This window comes from Biomphalaria glabrata, chromosome 12 (assembly GCF_947242115.1).
Source record: "Biomphalaria glabrata chromosome 12, xgBioGlab47.1, whole genome shotgun sequence".
NCBI lineage: Eukaryota > Metazoa > Mollusca > Gastropoda > Planorbidae > Biomphalaria > Biomphalaria glabrata.
In genome coordinates, this window is record NC_074722.1 from 33,485,720 (window position 1) to 33,509,265 (window position 23,546).

The window sequence follows — 23,546 nt, forward strand, 5'->3', positions numbered from 1 at the left end:
TTTATTTTAAATGATGCACGGCTTGCTTGGGTGTCGAGTCATCTAAAGAGGAATCTAGGAGTGTCAACTTCCGCACAAGTAGAACATATACTACCGTGGCCAGTGAGGTTTGAGTTTTATCCCTCTCCCAAAGAAAACATTTCAAACGTTGACCTGTTTTAATACAAGTTTATTTGATATATCAATAAAGTAAAATTAAATTTTTCTTATATCTTTTGACCTGGATTGCTTTTGTGCTCACTATAAAAGTAGCATAATGAAAAATATTGTTATAAGTAGCTCAAAAATGCCACTGATGTAGTAGACAATACCCAAGGCTGGAAACAGCGAAAACATCTACTTAGAGTAAATAAAGTACCTTTTTCAGACCTTGCGATTCATGTGACAGATTATGTTAAGGTCACCTGCTTCTGTGGCCCACGGTAACGAGGGTGACATGTGGCCAGCACAACACAGACTGCTCCTTGCCTGTAAAACCATTCAAAATTAGTACACTATACAACCATACATTATTAAATGTATATATTGTACGTCGACAAACAAGTTACACAGATTAGCTTGTAGTATCTGTTAATCAATCCTGCTCCACTTTAAGTCATCAATGAGTAATAGAGTTTTAAAACAATAAGGTGAAAAAAAAAGCAAACTAAAAATAGATCGCAGATCTGCTATAAAGAAGTTACGCAAAATGTTCAGTATATATAGGTACTAACTAGTCTGTCTTATCTCATCATATCAAATATAGACGTTACCTGAAAAAAAGAAGATGATTACATCGTACGCGTCTTCCTATATTAATATAATCATGCATTCTAATCAATGACTTAAATTCTGCCAAGTCAATGATTTTCCTGGCTGGCTCAAACAAAATGTAGGAACGGTATCCAGCTTTGACTCCTGCCAAATATCTTATTTACTATCCGACCGTATCCGGCTCCGGCTGAATAATATTCTAATTTGAGACTTGCATTAGAGTGTTATTTACACATAGATATATAGGATAGAGAATCCGATCAAAGCTGGGGTGGTGATGCCATTTAAATAGGCTACGGCATCAATTTTGTTTTCGGCCTGGGCCATAAACTTTTCCAAGACATTTGTTTTGGGTCGCATGACAACAAATCACGGCCCAGGTATGGTGGAAAGCATTGCATCACGGCCCAGGTATGGTGGAAAGCATTGCATCACGGCCCAGGTATGGTGGAAAGCATCACATCACGGCTCAGGTATGGTGGAAAGCATTGCATCGCGGACCAGGTATGGTAGAAAGCATTGCATCACGGCCCAGTTATGGTGGAAAGCATCACATCACGGCCCAGGTATGGTGGAAAGCATTGCATCACGGCCCAGGTATGGTGGAAAGCATCACATCACGGCCCAGGTATGGTGGATAGCATCGCATCAAGGCCCAGGTATGGACATCGTCGTGTGACCATCGCTGGACTGTAGAATTTGTTCAAATGTCGGACTCGGGTGGTGTGCAGAAAATCGATTTTTATCAAAGTTAAATTATCTTTCTTTAAGAGTAACCTTGTTGGTTATCTCTGGATTTGTTCTCTGAAATAGTACGTGTGGCGAATGTCCAATGCAACCATTAAACTGTTCTTAACTTAATAGAAGAAATGTCAAGCACATTCTTACTAAATCCAGAGATTTTCGTTTGCTAGCCTCAGAGGTCAGCTCTCCTTTTCAATAAAGAGTAAAAGCCTCAGAGGACAGCTCTTTTCAATAAAGAGTTGAAGCCTCAGAGGACAGTGCTTGCTTTTCAATCAAGAGTGGCATTTCAGTTGTATTGGGTATAAAGCTAATCCTTATGGAGCAAATACGTTGGTATCTTTACAAAAGTGGTAAAAGATTTCAGTCAGAAATTTTTATTCATCATTTGTCTAACTGACATTATGTTGCCAGTTGGCTTTACAATGACCTATGTAGAATTAAGTTTTCATGGCAAATAGTTGACATGTCTTCGTGCACAGTTTCAGCGGTTTAAAATCTCCTTTAAAAAGTTTGCTTCTTCCTCAGTGAGGTTACACGGACTGTGAAAGGTAGTGTAACCCTCACAGCTAGTTTCACTAAATTGTTGTAGGTCTATTTTTTTTTCAAATACTAAGCTTTGATTTAGCTTTTGTTGAGGAGGTCGGTACGGTAAAGCGCTTCCGGACCGTGGGTACCGGGTTCGAATTCTGGCGAAGACTGTGATTTTTAATTTCGGTATTTTGGGCGCCTCTAGGTCCACCCAGCTGTAATGGGTGCCAGACATTATTTGGGTAAAAGTAAAGGCGGCTGGTCGTTGTGCTGGCCAGATGACACCCTCATTAACCGTAAGCCACAGAAACAGATGACCTTTATATCATCTGCCCCATAGATCGCAAGGTTTGAAAGGGGAAACTTTTTTTTTTACTTTTACTTTTATTGACAGTATCTCTACAACTTTAACGTCAATGTAGATGCATCTAGAAACACAAAATGTTGAGCAATTAAAGCAAAATTAAACTCAATTTAAAACTGCAACAAACAACAACAACAAAAAAACACACCTCTTCAACTCCAGCTCCCTCTTTCATTTCAAATAAGTTTCATCATTCATCCAGTCCGATTTATTAAATCGTCTAATTACATCAGAATTTAGTCAGCCAATAGAAACACGCTCATACATATACATACGGCTCCTTCTGTCTAGGAAGACAATGGATGCGCCCTGATGAGTTACTGGCTTTGGTTACGATTGACATGGGGCAAAATCTGGAGAGACTGATCAAGCCAATTCTGGAGCGGCACAGTTTGCCACAGTTCGTGCATGTATATGCATCTGACATAGGGCTAGTTGACAGGGCAGCTTTCTTTTTCTTTCCCTTGGCTGACGCAGCTTCGTTTCTTTTGGACTCGGTGAAGTTCGTACCAGCTGTCCGGTCTTGGGCTATCTCCTCCCACATACTTTGGTCGATGCCCGTGGCTCTCATGTCTCGCTTGCAGACATCTCTGTGGGTTAGTCTTGGGCGGCCCTTGGGTCTGGCTCCCTCTGCAAGCTCAGCGTATAGGATGTCACACACTTCATAATAACCAGCATTAGCATTACCTTACTAAACAAACAGAAGTTCAATAAATTATTTTAAAAACTTTATCTTATTGCGCAATAGCTTCCTAAGATATATTATTTTCTTTCGCTTGGACTCCCCCCCCCCCAGTTTTCATGTGTAGATATACTGTGGTCAAGCGTCTCCAGTTCAAACCTCGGTGACGGGTAGGATTTCGAACTTTGGGATTTTCGGAGATCCATCTGTAATGGCTACTTGCCATAAGTTTGAGAAGTTTAAAGGCGGTTGGTCGTTGTGCTGGCCACATGACGCCCTGGATAACGGCTTTACTTCGAGGGACAGCAGACAGGACCCGAATAAGAATTGTATAAATAGCTGTAGATTTTAAACGGTACCACCCATACAAAAATATTTAGAGGTCCATTAAAAAAATTACACAATTAGCAGCCATTGCACTAGAGAGAGGAGGGAGGTGAGGTGAGGGAGGAGGTAAGGAGGTGAGGGGAGGGAGAGAAAAAAAAAAGAGAGAGAGGGAGAGAGAGAGGGGGAGAGAGAGGGAGAGGGGGAGAGAGAGGGGGAGAGAGAGAGGGAAAGAGAGAGAGGGAGAGAGAGAGAGAGGAGAGAGAGAGGAGAGAGAGAGAGGGTGAGAGAGAGTGAGAAAGAGGTGGAAAGAGAGAGAGGGAGAGAGAGAGGGAAAGAAAAGGGGGAAAGAGAGAGAGAGAGGGAGAGAGAGGGAGAGAGAGGGAAGAGAGAGAAAAAGGAGAGAGAGAGGGATATCATCAACCAGGGCAGCAGCGAGAGTTGGGCCGCCTGCGTGCGAAATTTTAAAAATGCCTTTCCTTTCCCTAAATAATGTTTTAGGACTGAGCTGGATACTGTACCAAAAGCGCTAGTGGATTTAAATTCATTTTTGTGGATCATTCCTTTTTTTTTTCTTTCATATTCTCACTGTTGTTGTATTCCTAGTGTCGTCCTAGATGTTGTATTTCCAATTTTAACTTTTCTTTTGTCCTTTGCGACTTCACAGAGTCCTTCAATCAGTAAACCAGAAAATGTTCATGTGTTGCAACATGAGGTGTATAAGAAACAGAAGCAATACTAATTTAATTTGTTCTGTTGAGATATAGCTGTTGTAGAATCTAATGTTATGTGAAAGTATTTAAGTGCTTCTACAATATCAAGGATTTAATGTTCTATTTCACTCAGATTATGAAATTGTCTGTATTACTTGATACAAATACGCTTTTTGTCTATGTGTCAACTAAACTATTTGTGGATCCTTTAAAAGCGATACATTGCCGATAATAATTCGTTCTATCAAGGATTGCTAAGGCTGCTTTTCAAAAAACATGCATTCTTTAATGCGTTGCATCTATTATTGTTTTCTTTTCAAGAGCAATTTTTTGAATTTTTCTTTCTGCATTATATTCGTGTCTTTTCAGAATTCTATGACCCTAATCGTCTACTCCTTCTGTACCTGTAATGTCGTATTTTTTAAATTTATTCCTAAAACAACCGACATGGACCATTAAATGCAGAATAAAGTGACTCGAAACACAACAGCCATATTGACAATGAACCTTTTTCAACGTTTCGTAAACTTTAATAATGGATATTACAATTGTATCTTGGAAAGATGTGCATTGTATTCACAATCATCTGACATATGTGGATTCGGATTTGCCAACACATTTAGCCAACAGACCACTAGAACAAAATGAAGCAACTCAGCGCTGAATTTTTTTCTTGAATCGATATAAAATAAATAATCCTAAGTACAAGTCTTTTATACAATGATTTAAAATAAATCACATTATGGCAGTGTTTCTCAAACATTTCCTGCTGGTGACCCCCTACATGTCTTTCTCCATTCCTCTCTGTCTTTTGCCGTGGCAGGCACATCCATTCTTTTATGTTGTCTTCCCATCGCTTTCTCTATCCGCCTTTTTTTTTCCCTGGTACTTTTCCCTGTAGGAAGGTCTTTACAAGCCCTGAAGACCTTGTAATATGGCCATAGAGTTTTGTTTGCGTTTTTTTTTTTTACAATAGATACCAGGTCATCGTGGGGTCCAAACGCTCTAGTAACCCTGTCTCAAATCTCTTCGTTTGTGATACCTTGCTGATTCTGTGACATCCCAGTTCCATTGCTAGGATCCTTCTCTATAGCTCTGCAGTCAGCGTCCAAGACTCGCAAGCCTATAAGAATGTTTACATCTGCTAATCAATCAGCAGGCCTATATTCACCGATGAACAAACTCTGACCCACGTACCCCCAGAGCACCGCGTGCCACGGTTTGAGAAGCCACTAAGACAGAGAGTAATGTGAAGATTAAGATTGAGTATTGACTCGTGATGCTACAGTGCGTGAGTAGGTCCTGACATTCTGGAAGGTAATTCTAACAGATGGATCTTTATATTGAATTGGGTAATGGTATCTAGCTCGAGTCCTTATTGTACCATCGTTTCTATCGGATTGAACTCATTCAAACAAGGAAACAAAATAGAAAGTTTTTTACAATATTCAATTCTTCCTTTATAAGATGACGGTGTTCTATAATTTCTCATTCTATTTCGTGCAAATCTTGTATCAACTCACTATGTCCGTCTGTTTGTCTGTCTGTCTGGTAAAAAGTTTGAACATGTTTTTTCTCCCATTTCTCATTCTCGGAACAAGTTAAAACTTTGCACGATTAATTATTGAATCTGACAAGACATGAATAAAAAAAAGTTAAATTATTAGTTACTTAATTGTTGGTGATTAATTATTTTGTTTGATTTTGAAAAAAAGCGAAATAGATACTACGTAATGAGAGATGTGTGTATATATATATATGGATTTAGTCTCCTTATTACGTTTTAACACGTTTTTTTCTCACACTTCCCATTCTAAGATCAAGTTGAAATTTTACATAATTATTCATAGTTCCCTTTCATACCATGCGATCAATAGGACAGATGATGTTAAGGTCATCTGTTTCTTTGGCTGTTTACGTATAGGGTTTCATGTGGTTAGCACAATGACCAACCCTAGCCCTTTCCCCAACTATCGTTAGAGATGGGTGGACTCAGGGGCGCCCTAAAAAAAAATCCTGAAATTCAAAATCCCGGTCTTCATTGCGATTCGAACCCTTGACCCCCCAGCGCCTAACCACTCAGCCACCGCAGTGTACGTAGGCTGCCACATAATTATCCATCATCATCAGAGACGGACTGGGTATAAGGGCCTTCTGGCTATTTCCGTGGGCCGGTTCACAAATGGGCTGGTTGGGCCACGAAAGGGCCGCATTAGATGCCACTATGGCACGCATCAAATTGTTAAAGGCTTTATAAAAAAGGGCCCTCTGAGCGTTGTGTTTAAAAAAAATCTTTCACAGACTCTGCAGTGTACTACTATTTGAATCTAATACGTTTTCCGTAGATAGTGCTACTAATAGGCTTCATCCTTTTAGGACCTACACATTTAGCAATTAAAAAGGCAACATAAAGCCTATAATTATATAGAGATTTAGAGTTTGCATGCATATCGATACATTATCAAACTTGACATAATGACTTTGAGGACAGGTAGGCTTAGAACTGGATGCCCAACATATGATATACAAGTTATGGGCCGGATTGTATAGAAACGCCCGGGCCGATTTCGACACCCAGTCCGCCCCCTGATCATCATCCATCCACACCAGTGTCACCACAGCCGATGAAGCCCAGTGCATATTAATGAGTTATTAGTGACCTACGCATTTGGAGTTAAGCAAGCTGTGTGGTTTGATTGACGTGTGCTTAAGTCTAGTTTGATGGTGGACTAATCACGATTGTTACATTTCATGATTTTGGTTTCCATGGTTACACAGTAACAAATAAGACACAGACTTTTTTTTTTATGTAAAAAAATCTAGTAATCGAATGTTGATGTTAATTGGAGAACGAACGAACATGATCTTTCCAGCTTTGAACAGAATTTTGATCGAATCAAGTTTCAATTTTGGTTCAAATTATCATCATTAGTCATTAGTAGTTATAACATTTTTCGTCAGGCATCCAGGGAAATAACTCTGTTAGTAAACACTTGGGACGTCTATCCGATAGACATTTGGGTGTTTATGTCGCGCACAAAGTAATTAATGTTATCATTTATTTTCATTTATTAATGAAACGAGAGACGGATCATAAATTCTATTAAAATTAATTGCGTGGGGCCGATGTAAATTTCAAATAGTCTAAGTAGGGAGTTACCTCTTTCTCTTCTTCTTTCTCTCTCCCTCCCACTCTTTTAACTCTCCTTCCTCTCTCTGTCTCTCCCTCTTTCTGCCTCCCTTTATGTAGCTCTTCCTTACTTCTCTCTCTCTTTCTTTCTCTTTCCCTCTCTTTCTTTCTCTTTCTCTCTCTTTCCCTCTCTTTCTCTTTCCCTCTCTTTCTTTCTCTTTCTTTCTCTCTCTTTCCCTCTCTTTCTCTTTCCCTCTCTTTCTTTCTCTTTCCTTCTCTTTCCCTCTCTTTCTCTTTCCATCTCTTTCCCTCTCTTTCTCTTTCCCTCTCTTTCTTTCTCTTTCCCTCTCTTTCTTTCTCTTTCCCTCTCTTTCTCTTTCTCTCTCTCTTTCCCTCTCTTTCTCTTTCCCTCTCTTTCTCTTTCCCTCTCTTTCTCTTTCCCTCTCTTTCTTTCTCTTTCCCTCTCTTTCTCTTTCTCTCTCTCTTTCCCTCTCTTTCTCTTTCACTCTCTTTCTCTTTCCCCCTCTCTCTCTTTACCTCCCTTTCTCTTTACCTCTCTTTCCTTCTCTTTCTCATTCCCCCTCTTTCTATTTCACTCTCTTTCTCTTTCCCTCTCTTTCCCTCTCTTTCTCTTCCTCTCTCTCTATTACCCCCTCTCTCTCACTCTCTGTTTCACTTTCCTTCTCTCTCTCCCTCTGGTGAAAGACTTCCTTTTTGTTCAGCACTTCATTTGCAGTAAAAAAAAACAACCAAAAAAAAAACGGTTTAGAGGCACACACGGGGTCCGAGTCAAGTAAGCCGAGAGCGGTATCAGATACGTATCTGTCTTCAACGATACTTGTATCCACACACTTCGACTCCAGGAGACTCAGAAAGACACAAAGACAAAGGCACATTTCTTATTCCATATGCTAGGACAAATGTGTGCAAGCGCTCCTTCTTCCCTAGTGCCGTTAGAGCATGAAATGGGTGGCCTGAATTAGCCAGGAAAATCAACGACTTAGAGTTTTAAAGTCTCTGATTAATATGTATGACTAGACTAAGCTAAGAATTTGACATCATTTGGGGACCCGGGGAGCTTGACCTCTTTGGGGGGCCCCTTCATTTTCATCAATATATTAATATTTAATATTTAAGAAAACACTTATATGCCCCCCCCCCCTTAAGTGGGGTCGGGGGGGGGATTTTCAAATTCTCCCTCCTCCCTCTCTACCACCCTAGCTACGCCACTGTTTGAAGTAACACAGTAAACATGGATATAGATAACCCTGCACTGTTTGAAGTAACACAGTAAACATGGATATAGATAACCCTGCTTTTGTGCCACGAAGCCTTCATCAGCTACAAAACATAAAAAAAAAAGCAAAAAAAAAAAACGTACAAACAATGAACACAAACTCATAATGTTATTTTATGTTAATAGTGAACGAAAGTACGACTTTTAAAAATTTCATTTGCATTATTTTATTAATGACAGTATTATAAGACTTTAAATAACAAAATTTCTTCTTTTTTTCAGAATATAAATTATATGCAGTTCGTAAATATGATTGACTTATGTGTACTCTGCAGTGCTTTCTATACAGAGAGCTTATAGCTCAGAGCTCAGAGCTCCGTAACAGCTTACCTAGAGACATGCGCTGATGTCATGTCTTCCAAGACATCTGTCTCCAGGGAGATGTACAGACATCTTTGTGCTACAGTGTCTCATTTTTACACACGCAGACGCTAGCATCATTAGAGAGAAATTGCGTTGATCTCGCCCAATGGAGCCTATATGAATTTTATATAACGAAGTCTATATGAACGACAGTTTTGGACTCTCTGGTATCCTGTGGGATCTAGTGTTTGAACAAAGAATACGAATTCTTGTAATTTTATGTTGGTTAGTGATCTTACTTTCCGTTTGACCCTCATCAACTCAGTGCTATGTTTTTACGAGTCCGTCGGCTTACAGCGAAACAAATATGCCCTGTCTGCCCTAGGGCATCTATCAACGAGCATCCCTATTCAGCAGAATATATTCTATTCATAGGATAGCAACGAATCACTAACGTGTTCTTTCAAGTGCATTCCAAGTGCACGGTCAGTTCTTAGCACAGAAATCGATGACCTTATCAAGATGGAAATTTGTTCATAAAGTTGGGTGATCACAATTTCAGTATTATTAAATTTTGAGCGCTGTTGGATTTAAGCTCCGTCATGTCGAATCCAAACGGGGGTGTTCAGACTCCGCCAGTCGCGGCTCCGAGGTTACAAAAACCCGTGAAGCGAAAAGAAAGAACAACTGCCAAGCACAAACCTCTGCAGCAGCAGGAGCAGGAGAAGCTTCGTCACAAGGAGCTCGAGCAGCAGAACAAACTGCACCAGGAGGACGAGACTGCCAGGATACCGTCGGCCAAGAAGCCCAAGAAAGGCTGCAGCAGTTGCTGCTTCTCTTCCTGCTGCTGCCCCGACGGCGGTGGCGCCTCCAAAGACTGCGACAGCATCATCGACGCCGACGACGACGCCACGCACATCGCCTCGCTCAGCAACCACTCGTCACGTGACAAGTCTTCCGGCTGCTGCGGCTGCTGTTGTTGGAAAAACAAAAAACGAGCAACGAAAGGAGAGTTTCAGAAGACGAGCAGCTCCTCGGGGCCGAGGAAGTCCCGTTGCAAGCACTGCTGCAGGAAGCTAGCCGCCTTCATATTTTCCCACATTGGACTGTGTTCTCTCGTGGTGGGATACTCTATCATGGGAGGCTTTTTGTTTCAGTACCTGGAGGCTACAGATGAGATGAAAGAGAGGATTAATGTATTGAACACAAGATCGTACAGTGTTATGAAGGTAAGATAGGAGGGTGACACATTGAAAGATAGATACCAGACTTTTAGAGAAAGATAACAAGTTAAAACACATTTGCGGCGGGCCCCCAAACGAGTGTTTTTTTTTACACTAAATATTAAATATTACGCAAAAGGCAGGGCCCCCCCAAAGAGGTCAACCCCCCGGGCCCCCAAATTATGGAAAATTCCTAACAACGCCCCTGTGTACTTTATATATATATATATATATACAGAGAGAGAGAGAGAGAGAGAAGAGAGATGGATAGATAGATAGATAGATAGATAGATAATTATGTAAGTAGCTAGGTACTTAGGTAGATATGTACCTACGTAGGTAGCTAGGTATGTTACTAGTTAAGTAAGTAGATATATAGATGGGTAGGTAGCTAGATAGCTATGTAGACAGACGAATAGATGCATTTGATTGATTGATAGAATGTTATGCTGTAAACTGTTTCATGTTAGCTTGATCAATATTAATTATAATAAAACCAAATTAATCCGTACAAAAATGTATGATTTTGCCTTACAATTATCATGATTTACAATTAACTGGTATCTTTATTGTAAGTATCTATATATTCTAAATATATTCTTAGTATTCAATACCTTAGTTATAAAACAATAGGGTAAGTACAGTCAAAGCTGGTCTATTGTACTTTCAGCTTTGGAATATGACCAATGATCTGAATATATTATACAAGGAAAACTGGACTGCCATGGCTGAAGTGATTCTCCTGGAGTTCCAGAACAACGTATATAGGTCAGTCAAAGAGAGAGGCTGGGACGGAAGGGACGAAACTGACGAGGATATGCAGTGGTCATTTTCAGGGTCACTGCTCTACAGTGTGACCGTCATCACCACAATAGGTAAGTCGGGGGCTTTATGTCTCATTTCATCACTGCTTGTCGTGAGCCACGGTTTGTGCTTGAGTGTCCTCTGCAAAAGCTGGTCAGGGAGTGACGCTAGCGAGTGTCATCTTCCAAAGATGGTCAGTGTGTGTCACTAGCAACAGCTGGTCAGGGAGTGTCATCTGCCACAGCTGGTCAGGGAGTGTCACCAGCGATAGCTGGTCAAGGAGTGTCATCTTCCAAAGCTGGTCCGTGAGTTTCGCCAGCATCAGCTGGTCAAGGAGTGTCATCTGCCACAGTTGGTCAGGGAGTGTCACCAGCAACAGCTGGTCAGGGAGTGTCATCTTCCAAAACTGGTCAATGAGTTTCGCAAATGGCATATGTTTATAATTTTGTCGCAGCTGGGGCTGCGCTGCCACGTGAAATACTGCGTTCCTCGAAGACATGCCTTCTTGTCACGAGTGGAGTCTGTGACCTATTTCGACCAGTTTCTAGAAGCGAGTTCAAACCAGTGCAAGTGTCCAGCGTAAACAAGTTAATTTTAGGTATCCGATCAAAGAAAGGGGATAAGGGAAAAAAATAGCACACGTCAGCTTCTAGAAGGTCAAAGTTACTAAAATAATTATCTGAGAAGGTTCCATGATTCTGGAACGTACGAACAAAGAAAGTATAAATTAGGGGAAAGTCAGTTAGACGGGGTCCTCGCATAGTAGTAGTTCTTGTATAGCGATGGTCCTCGCTTAGTTATCGCATAAGTCCTCTATTAGTAAATGTTTAGTTAAGTTTTGTGATAGCGGGTCCATTTAATTAAAGTTTTGTTAGTTGAAGTAATATTATCTGAAGTAATATTATTAGTTGAAGTTGAAGTTATACTAAGTGAAGTTTCATGTATCTTCAAGTTTTATTTATGAAGTATCAAGTCAAGTTGTTATTGAATTGAGAAGTTAATTTGATGTGAAAGTTGAAGAAGTATTATTAAAGAAGTTTGGAAGTAAATACAGAGAGTTCTTTCTTCATTTCATTGAATTATCAAGTTTGATAATATAATCCCCGGCAAGTGTGATCGTCACACTTATAATATAATTTTGGGATCTGTGTGAGACCAACCATCATAGAAGGCCTGAACACTGACCTGCAACGTCACAACCTGTGGGAAATGACGATCAATAGTTTGTTGCCACGTCAAAGGCTTGTACGAGCTGTTGGTCTCAACTGCCCACAGGTTGCTACGTTGCATGTCAGTCTTGAGTCCACTCAGCTCTAATGGGTACCTGACATTAGTTGGGTTAAGGAGGTTGATCGTTGTGCTGGCCACATTGCACCCTTGTTAACCCGTGGCTACAGAATGAGACGGTTTTTACATGATTGGACCTATAGATCGCAAGGTCTAAAAGAGGACCTTTACATATGTATATATACTAGTAAGATGTCAGTTACACTTTGTCGTGCCAATGTTATAAGACAGAAATTGGGGAAAATCCTATTAGAAGAAAACAAAACACAGTGCCCCGTTTCGAAAATCAACTTTTCAAAAGACATATTGCAATTGCACAAAGAAAAATGAGTAATGTCCCCTGACAAACTTATTCTTTGACCAACTTATAAGAGGAGGCAATCGACCACTGACGCGTTCAGTTTCACCTTATTGTCAATTTCGTTGTTTCTCATTAAAGGAGCTGGATTCCGTCCCTTTGGTCTGTTTCCTTTCATTTTCTTCCCTCCAGGGTCAAGATGAGTTCTGAAATTGAGAGAGAAAAAAAAAAGGTAGCATATGACTTGCAACGTAGCTCTTGTCTATATATAGATCTTGGTTCTAAGGGCAGTAACTCTTCTTCATCGTATGAAAAAAGAGTTATAGACCCTAACATAAGAAGTTATTTTCCACGAAGGAGAGTTATTTAGATGTCAACTATCTGCGTATTTAGACAAAGTGTTCGCAGCCCTGTAGGCATGTTAGTTGAAACCAGTGTATCCCAAGCTTTTTCCTTGACGGAACACTTCGCACATCATTCTGAGTATTTAGCGGAACACTTTGCTTATTTTTTTAAAGAGAGATTAATTCACCTGGTGGCCTACTAGTTAACTATTCCAGTAGTTCGTGGAGAACCTATTAGGCCCCAGTAGTTCGTGGAGAACCTATTAGGCCCCAGTAGTTCGTGGAGAACCTATTAGGCCCCAGTAGTTCGTGGAGAACCTATTAGGCCCCAGTAGTTCGTGGAGAACCTATTAGGCCCCAGTAGTTCGTGGAGAACCTATTAGGCCCCAGTAGTTCGTGGAGAACCTATTAGGCCCCAGTAATTCGTGGAGAACTTATTAGGCCCCAGTAGTTCGTGGAGAACCTATTAGGCCCCAGTAGTTCGTGGAGAACTTATTAGGCCCCAGTAGTTCGTGGAGAGCCTATTAGGCCCCTGTAGTTCGTGGAGAACTTATTAGGCCCCAGTAATTCGTGGAGAACTTATTAGGCCCCAGTAATTCGTGGAGAACTTATTAGGCCCCAGTAGTTCGTGGAGAGCCTATTAGACCCCAGTAATTCGTGGAGAACCTATTAGGCCCCAGTAGTTCGTGGAGAGCCTATTATACCCCAGTAGTTCGTGGAGAGCCTATTAGGCCCCTGTAGTTCGTGGAGAACTTATTAGGCCCCAGTAATTCGTGGAGAACTTATTAGGCCCCAGTAATTCGTGGAGAACTTATTAGGCCCCAGTAGTTCGTGGAGGGCCTATTAGACCCCAGTAATTCGTGGAGAACCTATTAGGCCCCAGTAATTCGTGGAGAACTTATTAGGCCCCAGTAATTCGTGGAGAACCTATTAGGCCCCAGTAGTTCGTGGAGAGCCTATTAGACCCCAGTAATTCGTGGAGAACCTATTAGGCCCCAGTAATTCGTGGAGAACTTATTAGGCCCCAGTAGTTCGTGGAGAACCTATTAGGCCCCAGTAGTTCGTGGAGAACCTATTAGGCCCCAGTAGTTCGTGGAGAACCTATTAGGCCCCAGTAGTACGTGGAGAACCTATTAGGCCCCAGTAGTTGGTGGAGAACCTATTAGGCCCTCGAGGAACACTAGAGTTTCGCGGAACACCGTTTGGGAAGCACTGGTTTAAACTGTCCCTGTGAAGTAATCGCGCTTTGTTTATTTGTTTCATACGGTTATAGCATTTGTTTCAGGAATGAGGAATACTACAATCCTAGCCCAGGCCTCCAGAAAAACGGCGGAATAGGCACCGGGCTGGGTTCGAACCTGGGTACATCGTGATCAATGTCCATTGCTCATGCCGCACGGCTAAGCAGCCATACTACAGTGATAGTCAATATCACACTGTCATTGCTTGTGGTTACAACATAACAGTCATTCTAGTTGTCAATCAAATGACACATTATACAAGCTAAGTCGTGGCTCATTTGTTAGAATTGTGATGTGCACGGATTGGTGAATTGAGGGCTTTAATATCGCACTTTTGAATCATAGAATTTATAGTCACGCAGAGGGCATTTGATATGAAAGAAAAAAAAATGAATTGAACAAATAACTACCCATTGTATTTAAATAATTGACTATAACAACTGACCCCAAATGTTCTTGTTGTCTCCTATCTATACTCTTTGATCTCAAACTAGATCTAATTCAAACGAAAGCTCTAAGGTCTAAGTCTAGGCAATTAAAATTCATATAGTTAACATTTTGTCCGTTGACAAAAATATTACACAAGAATATAGGTTGGTGTTGTCTTCTCTCGTGCTATCTTTTTTGTTTTTTAAAATAGGAAACCTCAGAATTTGCGCTATTCAATTTTAGCTTTATCATCATAGGAATCCAGGCCTATTTTCTTTGCCTCTTTTGTGGGGGCTTTATATGCCTCTTTTATGGGCCCTCTTGCCTCTTTTGTGGGCTTCCTTTTTTTTTTTTATTTGTAAGTTCTCATAATTCACAAGTATTAAATCATAAACAATTGAAAAGTGATTAACCTAAAAATATAATAATAGTAATAGAGATATTATTTAATATCAAAGACATGCTACCTAACTATTGAAACCACCAGAGACAGAAAAATGATACAAGGATCCTCCACCCCAGAACAATCAACACAATATCAAGTATCCCTGACCCCCAACACCCTATTTCTGGAATACTGCCTGAGTATTGTAGAACCATATGAAAATCAAATTAGATAATTCTCTACTCTGAAATCTTATTATCTACATTTATCTTCTGTCTGTTCTTCAAAATCACGTTTCTCCATTCATTTAATATGTTTGTACCTTTTGTTTTTTTCTAGGTTTAGTTTCATTTGCATTTTCTCTTGACACTTAGAAAAAAAACAACAACTTGTACATATTTGTCTCAGCAAGGGAATCAAAGCAAAAAGAAACAGGATAGTCTGTGTGTGTGGGTGTTTTATGTTCATGGATGTAGTTGGCGAAATTAACTGAATCAGTGCCTTGAAGACGGTTCGTCGATTCCAACATTGTCAGGGTTCACTTAGTTGGGTGTTTTCTAATAAATCTAGATGTTTTAGGGTCTGAGATTTTTTTTTTTCTATTTTCTTTTCAGTAGCGTGTATCAGGATTGTCAACTTCCACTTAGAGAAATGCTTTTTTTTTTGTTTTTGATCTGTTTGTCTGTCCGTTTGTACTCTTTTTTTAAAAGGATGTACATGCAACAATGCACTTCTTGAGTTGTGAATCGACTATAGATTACCTCAAGGAAATGAGATGAATGCCTGGGCATTAGTTATGGTTGGAACATCGCCCCTTACACGGCAGTTCCCCCATCTCCAAGCAACTGATGTGCTTTAAAGGAACAGTAAATGCAGATACAATTAGGGATAGCGGTGTCCCAGGCTCTGCCGTGGTGTGGTACTGTGTGCTCCAGTCTGCGTAAGGGTCAACGGGTCCTAATTTATTTCTCAGGGTTAAATCTCGAAGCCTTTTCCATGTCTGGGTTTATTTGCTGGGTTTTTTATATTCCCAGATCGGTATAGGCTTTTGTCGACCGTCTTTCTCCATTCTTCTCTGTCTTTTGCCTGACTTAGAACCTCTTTCAATGGCAGGCCCATCCATTCTTTTATGTTTTCTTATCGCTTTCTCTGTCTGCCTCTTCTTCTTTTTCCTGGTACTGTTCCCTGAAGGAAGGTCAGTGCGAACCCCGAAGACCTTGTAATATGGCCATAGATTTTAAGCTTGCGTTTTTTTTTTTTTTTACGCTGGTAGTTAGCGGTCATCATGGGGTCCGATCGCTGCAGTCTCTAATCTCTTGGTTTGTGATGCGGTCTTTGAATGTGATACCTTGGATCCTTCTGTAGCATCTCAATTCCATTGCTAGGATCCTCCTCTCTAGCTCTGCAGTCAGCGTCCAAGACTCACAAGCATATGAAAATGTGGCAATGACCAGGGAGCGCATCAGTCTGACATTTAAACTATTCTGAAAACAATGTTTAAAAACGACAGTTCATGTTTGGTCTTACCTCGTTCAAAGACTCAAAAAACAAAGATTTACTGCTGCAGGGATAAATGACTGTATAGAAAATACGAAAAACATGCATATATGTGACATTGCCGGACCAAGTAAAACAAAGAACGTTTGGGCCACGAGGCCTTCATCAGCTACAAAACAAACAAAAAATAACAAACAAATTAACACAAAATAGTCTTAAGTTAACTTATCTGTCCGATGTTGTTCTCTATCGAGGCAGAAAAGAAATGAGCTACGCTGGTGTAAAGGCGTGGGAAAACGGAAGGGGGCGAAGATGTCAGGCAAAGATGAATGGGAAAAGGGGGTACCGTAGTGTTAGTGTCCATCGCGTATTAAATAAAAGTGTGCTGGTTGTTGATCCCGATAGGTTGGAGGGTGCCTGACATGTAATTAAGTTTGTTTTACTTGGTCCGGCAGGGTTACATATATGCATGTTTTTCGTATTTCCTATAGGTCTTACCTCGTGCAAATGTTTTGTTCCATTGGTTTATATGTTACTGATTGATATCGTATTTAAAATACGATTAAAATTGCTGAAACACAGAGATGGTGTACATGTTTGTAATTGGCCGAATCAATTCTGATCTAATGACGATTACGACTTTCGTAAGCAGCCGATGAAAGTCAGTTGACTTGAAGACGAAGAATGAAAGACAGAAAGACGTGTGCTGGTTAGGGTTGAGAAGTGACTAGTACTTGGTCTATATTTTCCAACAACTTATGTGATTGTTATTCTGCATAATATCTTCATCGGAATTGGAAGCTCGATCTATTGTAAATTCATTTTTGATCGGAAAGAAGTTTGTCAAGTTTTTTTTACAAAGCTTATATCAGCTCACTCCGTCTGTCTGTTTGTTTATCTGTCTGTCTGTTTGGTAAAAAGTGTGTACACGTTTTTTCTCCAAAACCCATTCTCGGATCAAGTTGAAACTTTGCACAATTATTCATTGCCATAGATATGATATCAATCAATAACAAAAAAAGTAACCAATTTGACAATTAATTACTGGGAAACTAAGACTTCTGTGTTCACAGATATGGCTAAATTTGTTGGGTTTAGTCCCTTTAAATAATTGCTAACGCTATTTCTCCCTCACGTATTCACCGATCAACTTGGTTCTTTAAACAAAATTATTTATAATACTTTTTGTACATTTTAAAACACTAACCGATAAACAAATATACTCAATTAGTCAATTAATTATTGGTAATTAATTATTTTCTTTGATATTAAATAAGGGCAATAACTTTTACATTATTGATAGATATAATTTTAAGGGCACAGTTCTTCCCCTTTAGAAAAGCTTTCTGTTGTTTGTTTTTTTTAAAGTAAAGTTCCCCTTTCAGACCTTGCGATCTATGGGACAGATGATGTTAAGGTCATCTGTTTCTTTGGCCTATGGTTAACAAGCAGGGTGTTATATGGCCAGCACAACGACCAATGGCCTTTACTTTCCCCAACTAAAGTCAGGTATCCATTAGAGTTGGGTGGAATCAGGGGCGCCCTAAAAATCCCGAAATTTAAAATCCCAGTCTTCAGCTACATTTGAACCCAGGACCCCAGGTTCGGAAGCCAAGCGCTTAACCACTTAATATATATATATAACGGTAAAACCAGTGTTTTAATGAAAATCTTCAGAGCTTCTAGGTCTCTAGGTCGTAGATCTCAGGCCAGAATGCAGGATCCCATGTGTTCCTGAAAATGAAGAACCTGTTAACAACTGATTTTGATCCCCCGTAAAGTTTGGACTTCGAATTCAGAGAATTCTAGAATTCGAATTACCAGACCTATTTCCACGTTCCACCAAGTTTGAACCCTTGAAGTCTGCTAGCAAATAGGAGGAAATCTATGACATGCAATATGACATGTAGACTCGATCGTCTGCCCATAACGATCTTAATGTCTGTCATGTTGATGTGACAGGGCCACTCTAATCATCCTCTTTCTGGACGAGCGTGGTAAGACCTGGAACCCCAGTCAATGCGACCCTAAAGAAAGCAATCGACCATACCAATTGATAGCACCAGGTCATTAAGTAAAATCCTCTCTCTGTCTCTCTCTGTCTCTCTGTCTCTCTGTCTCTCTGTCTCTCTCTCTCTAATGCTGTGTGGGCAAATCGGCTGCAACTTTTTGGATAGCCAATGACCTCAATCTAACGTGTCATCGTCCGCCTTTCTTCACGGTTCATTAGTTATTGAACATATCAACAATTTTTATCATTCTTTCGATTTTCCGGTAATTAGTAGTTAGCCGTGTTTCTGTGTGAGTGTGTGTGTGTGTGTGTGTGTGTGTGTCTCCCAATCAGTCTCTCTCTCTCTCTGTTATTGTATCTCTTTCTCTTTCTCCATTCCCCGCTTTTCTCTCTCTCTCTCTCTCTCTCTCTGCCTCTGTTTCTGTCTCTCTGTCTCAGCATTGTCTCTATCCATCTATTTATCTATCTATCTATCTATCTATCTATCTATCTATCTATCTATCTATCTATCTATCTATCTATCTATCTATCTATCTATCTATCTATGTATCTATCTATCTATCTATCTATCTATCTATCTATCTATCTATCTATCTATCTACCTATCTTTTTATCTTTTTATCTATCTTTTTATCTATCTTTTTATCTATCTATCTATCTATCCATCCACCTATCTCTTATTCTGCCTCTTGCTCAAGGGCATTTCAAATTTTAAGAAATGGTTTTAATTTTTATTTACTTTATAAAATCAGAAAGTAAAATGTAATTAAATAAAGAAAGACTTTATGTTTTAAATGTTAATGACACTCCAATATTTCATGTACACATGTATAGTTAATGTACACTTTCCAATCCACGTGTGTACTTTAGGACAACCAGCTTCCATCTTTTATTTCGTTTCTTTTCACTTGGATTCACATTTTAATTTGCTGTTCCTAGTTTTTATTCAACAAGTTTTATTCCTTAAGATAACCTCCATGATAACCTCATTATTTGTAGAATGCTTTACTTTTTAAAAAATTGTTTTAAAAAAAAATTATTTAAAAAAAATTTAGTTCTTAGTTTTCTGGTTTTTTTTTTTTTTAAAGTTATTTGAGTTCAATTACATTTTCTGGCCAGAAAGAATTTTTCTTTAAGCCAATTTCCTGTTTCGCTTGCAGCAATTTTAGGATTTCAGATGTTCAACATTGATTGCTTGTTTGTATAAGAGTTAAGATTCTGTTTAAAAATAGCAACCCTAGAGAAAGATGTATGTGTGTTTGTGTGTGTGTGTGTGTGTTTGGTGAGGTAACTCGATAGGTATTAAAGGGCAACAACTTTTTATCAGGCATTTTCCATGCCTTTCTTTTTTTTTTTTTTCAGTTCTTATCTTTTGTTTCGTAAAAATATTTCTTTTTTACTTTTTTTGTTTCGTTTCTTTGTCTAATGATGTTGTCTTTGAAGTGCTTCGAGAATCCGAGACTTTGAATAAAGTTTAATTGTTGCTATGGTGATGTTATTATAGCGCACCTTTTGTTTTCACAGAGATAAAGACATTCCCAGAAAATTCGGATCTTAATTGCATTATGTAAATTTGATTTCAAACAAAATAAACAAATAAATGTTTAGTTGTTTTGTTTTTTTTTTCGCCTTCACTGCCTTTTTGTTTTGTTTTTTTAATCTGAAAGTTACATCCTGGGGAAAACAATGAGAGAGACAGAATATTTGTAACATGTCTTGTCAATCTATCTTTCTGTAACAGTACTTTCATTAGGTTATCGGTCGGGGTCTAACAGGGAACGCGTGAGATTCTGAAATAGATAACCGAATGGCGTGTCCTAAATGGAGGTGAAAAAAAGAATAACGTTATGTATGAAGCAACTAAAGTGTAGACATAGCTAGCTTTTCTGGTGTATCCGGCGTACAGATAATCATAAAGGACATGTCAATATGCTACGTTTTTTGTTTAAGTTATGTGATAATTTGTGTGCTCTCTTTAGCACTGAAGAATCAACATTTCTTTGCTCGTCCGTTTGAGATAAAACAAAATTTTAGTTGGCAACATTAATGGTCAATAAATCGCCATTGACATTGTTTAGTAGGCTGTATAGCGAAAAACCTCTGTACTACATTTTGAGACTCCTTTTAAGTGTTGTAATATTATTGTATAAGACTACCTGTGAACATTGCGAAAATATATTATAAGACTGCTTGTGGGTTTTGTGATGTCTTTTGTGAGACTCCCTGCGAGAGTAGTTGCCAGATAAATCATGTCTACATTGTCCACTGCTGACACCACACACACACACACACACACACAAACACACACATACACACATATATAAGTAAGTTCCCCTTTCAGATATTACGATCTATAGAGCAGATAGTGTTAAGGTCATCTGTTTCTTTGGACAACGGTTAACGAGCAGGATGTCATGGAAACAAAGAGTTTCAATAGCCCTGACACATTTGTTCACATCAGCGGGTGCTATGCAAGTGTTTCAATAGCCCTGACTCATTTATTTACATCTGCGGGTGCTATGCAAGAGTTTCAATAGACCTGACTCATTTGTTCACATCTGCGGGTGCTATGCATGTGTTTCAATAGCCCTGACTCATTTGTTCACATCTGCGGGTGCTATGCAAGTGTTTCAATAGACCTGACTCATTTGTTCACATCTGCGGGTGCTATGCAAGTGTTTCAATAGACCTGACTCCTTTGTTTACATCTGCGGGTGCTATGCAAGTGTTTCAATAGCCCTGACTCATCTGTTTACATCTGCGGGTGCTATGCAAGTGTTTCAATAGCCCTGACTCATTTGTTTACATCTGCGGGTGCTATGCAAGTGTTTCAATAGCCCTGACTCATTTATTCACATCTGCGGGTGCTATGCAAGAGTTTCAATAGACCTGACTCATTTGTTCACATCTGCGGGTGCTATGCAAGTGTTTCAATAGCCATAATTCATTTGTTCACATCTGCGGATACTGAGCACCAGGTCACCACAAAGCGTAATCTGACACTCTTTTATCGGGGGTAGCGGCGTATCCGTTGTATATCATAGCTCCCCAGGGAAACCAAGGAATGATGGGACATCTAATATTCCATGTTGTAATCATAGGAAAATTTATGTGTAACTGGGGAAATGGATAATGAACGACATTCGTTCTCTGGAGTTTTTCTTTTAAACCCGACACCAGCGACACCTAGGGCCATCTTCTACTTAAGCATTGTCAACATCAGTAATGTCCTAGAGACACGGTATAAACACTTTTCAAGAACTTACCCAGACTCAGATAAGCCTGTTCAGAACTCTGCATGCCTTGCCCATGTAGTCCTGGTGGTTACTTCCCTTAGATAAGCTCTGTTGTTAAAAAGATGTTTATTCTATTGCTTTTTTTTTTTTTTCATTTCGCTCTCTCTTCCTTTTGTTGCTGTTATATCAATTAAATAAAGCAAACATTTGGATGTCTGTCTGTTATTTAAGGAGCTCTACACGTTTGGCCAATGTTGATGAGACTTGACAGGAATCTTCCGTCAAGCACTGCCCAACTCCCACAAGTTTTGAGCTTTAGCTCTATTGTCATTATTGTATGTTTATCCTCGGACTGTGTTCTTATCCAGCACTACCTGAGCCGATAGGGCCGGAAAAGGAAATCAACTTTGTAAATATTCACATCAAAACTAGATCCAAATATTTATTGCACTTTTAAACCGATTTGTATCTATTATTTACCCCCAAGAAAATATGAAATTTGATTTCCAGGGCCAGATTTCAGTTCTCAGCAAAGATTCGTACGTGTGAACCCTGAAAGCTGGGTCTTAATCTATATTATAAAGTAGAATGTGAGGGGTATGTATGTATGTATGTTACTTATAGACATCAAAACCGCTTGACCAATCTTGATAAAACTAGGCAGGAATGTTCCTTGGGTACCAACTTAGACCGTAGTGTATGTATTGTAGCCCTAAAACAAACTTAAGACCCTCAAAAAAAATAAAGTTGTCCGACTCTATTACAGCTATAGTATTTTATGGATCTAGGCCATGTCTACAATGTTGACATGAGAAAAGATAGAAAGGATTTAGACCTAAATCTAATTTTAAGAAATACACTTTGCGCAGATAGTTTTTTACTTTGACACATGAAAATACAAAAGAAGATCCATTGATTTCATTATATAATAAAATTAACCTTCAATTTTGTGTTTCAAAAGCATTTTTTACATTAATTAGTTCCTTATATCTGTGATTACAGATTTCCTGACGAACATTCTTTCATTAGACAATTCCGTAATGAATCGCGTACTAAATATTAATTCGTTTAATTGTTTACTTTATAATCCCATCCCTAGATCTAAAACTCTAATTCAACTCTAAGATGATAAAACTTCTCTTCGAACAGATAGTTTTATACTTTAACACATAAACATATTAATTAAAGTCCATTCATTTCATATTTTGATCAAATAAACATTCAAATTTGGTTTTCTAAAGCTACATTCGTTTACGAAAGCTGCGAAGCCGAGTTGAGATAGGCCTAGATCTATATTCATTCATGAATCGCGTACTAAACATTATTTCGTTTAATTATTCACTTTATAATCCCATTTATTGAACAAAGCTATCGCTCTTTTCGTTTTTAATAGATAAGAATGTATCGACTTCCTTCGGGTAAACCCATTTTCTCAAAACTAATTTTATTTTCGTAGCGAAACAGAAATAACGTGAAAGGATCATTAGCTACGTTTAACATACATCTAAATCCAATCCACTAGATTATCCAAAAGCATTTTTTACATAAATTAGTTCCTGATATCTACAGATTTCCTGGCGAACATTCTTTCATTAGACATTACCAAATGGTTACACATTAACACATCTCTCTTCTGAGGTCTGAGGTCTGAGTCTATTCCTAGGCCTAGGTCTAAAACTCTTACTGAACTCTAAGATGATAAAACTTCTTTTCGCAAAGATAGTTTTATGCTTTAACACATAAACATACTAATTATTGTCCATTCATTTGATATTTTAATCAAATTAACATTCAAATTTGTTTTTCTAAAGCATTTCTAATACATTCGTTCGCTGTTCGCTAAAGCTGCGTAGCCGTGTTGAGATAGGCCTATATTCATTCATGAAAAAAAGTTCACGCATGCGCAGCACAGAACTCTAAATTAGTGTAGATTTAGATCTACGTCTACCTCTA

At 39.1% G+C, this 23,546-nt stretch overlaps 1 protein-coding gene across 2 annotated transcripts in view; it reads left to right on the forward strand.

Moving 5' to 3' along the window:
* LOC106068474 (TWiK family of potassium channels protein 18-like) overlaps window positions 1–23,546 on the forward strand; it is a 114,371-nt gene that overhangs the window by 41,312 nt on the left and 49,513 nt on the right. For both annotated transcript variants that reach the window (XM_013227852.2, XM_013227845.2), the window contains exons 2-3: window positions 8,758–10,067; window positions 10,732–10,936. In XM_013227852.2, the coding sequence (XP_013083306.2) occupies window positions 9,441–10,067; window positions 10,732–10,936 (832 nt within the window). In that variant the 5' untranslated portion in view covers window positions 8,758–9,440. The remainder of the gene's footprint in view (window positions 1–8,757; window positions 10,068–10,731; window positions 10,937–23,546) is intronic.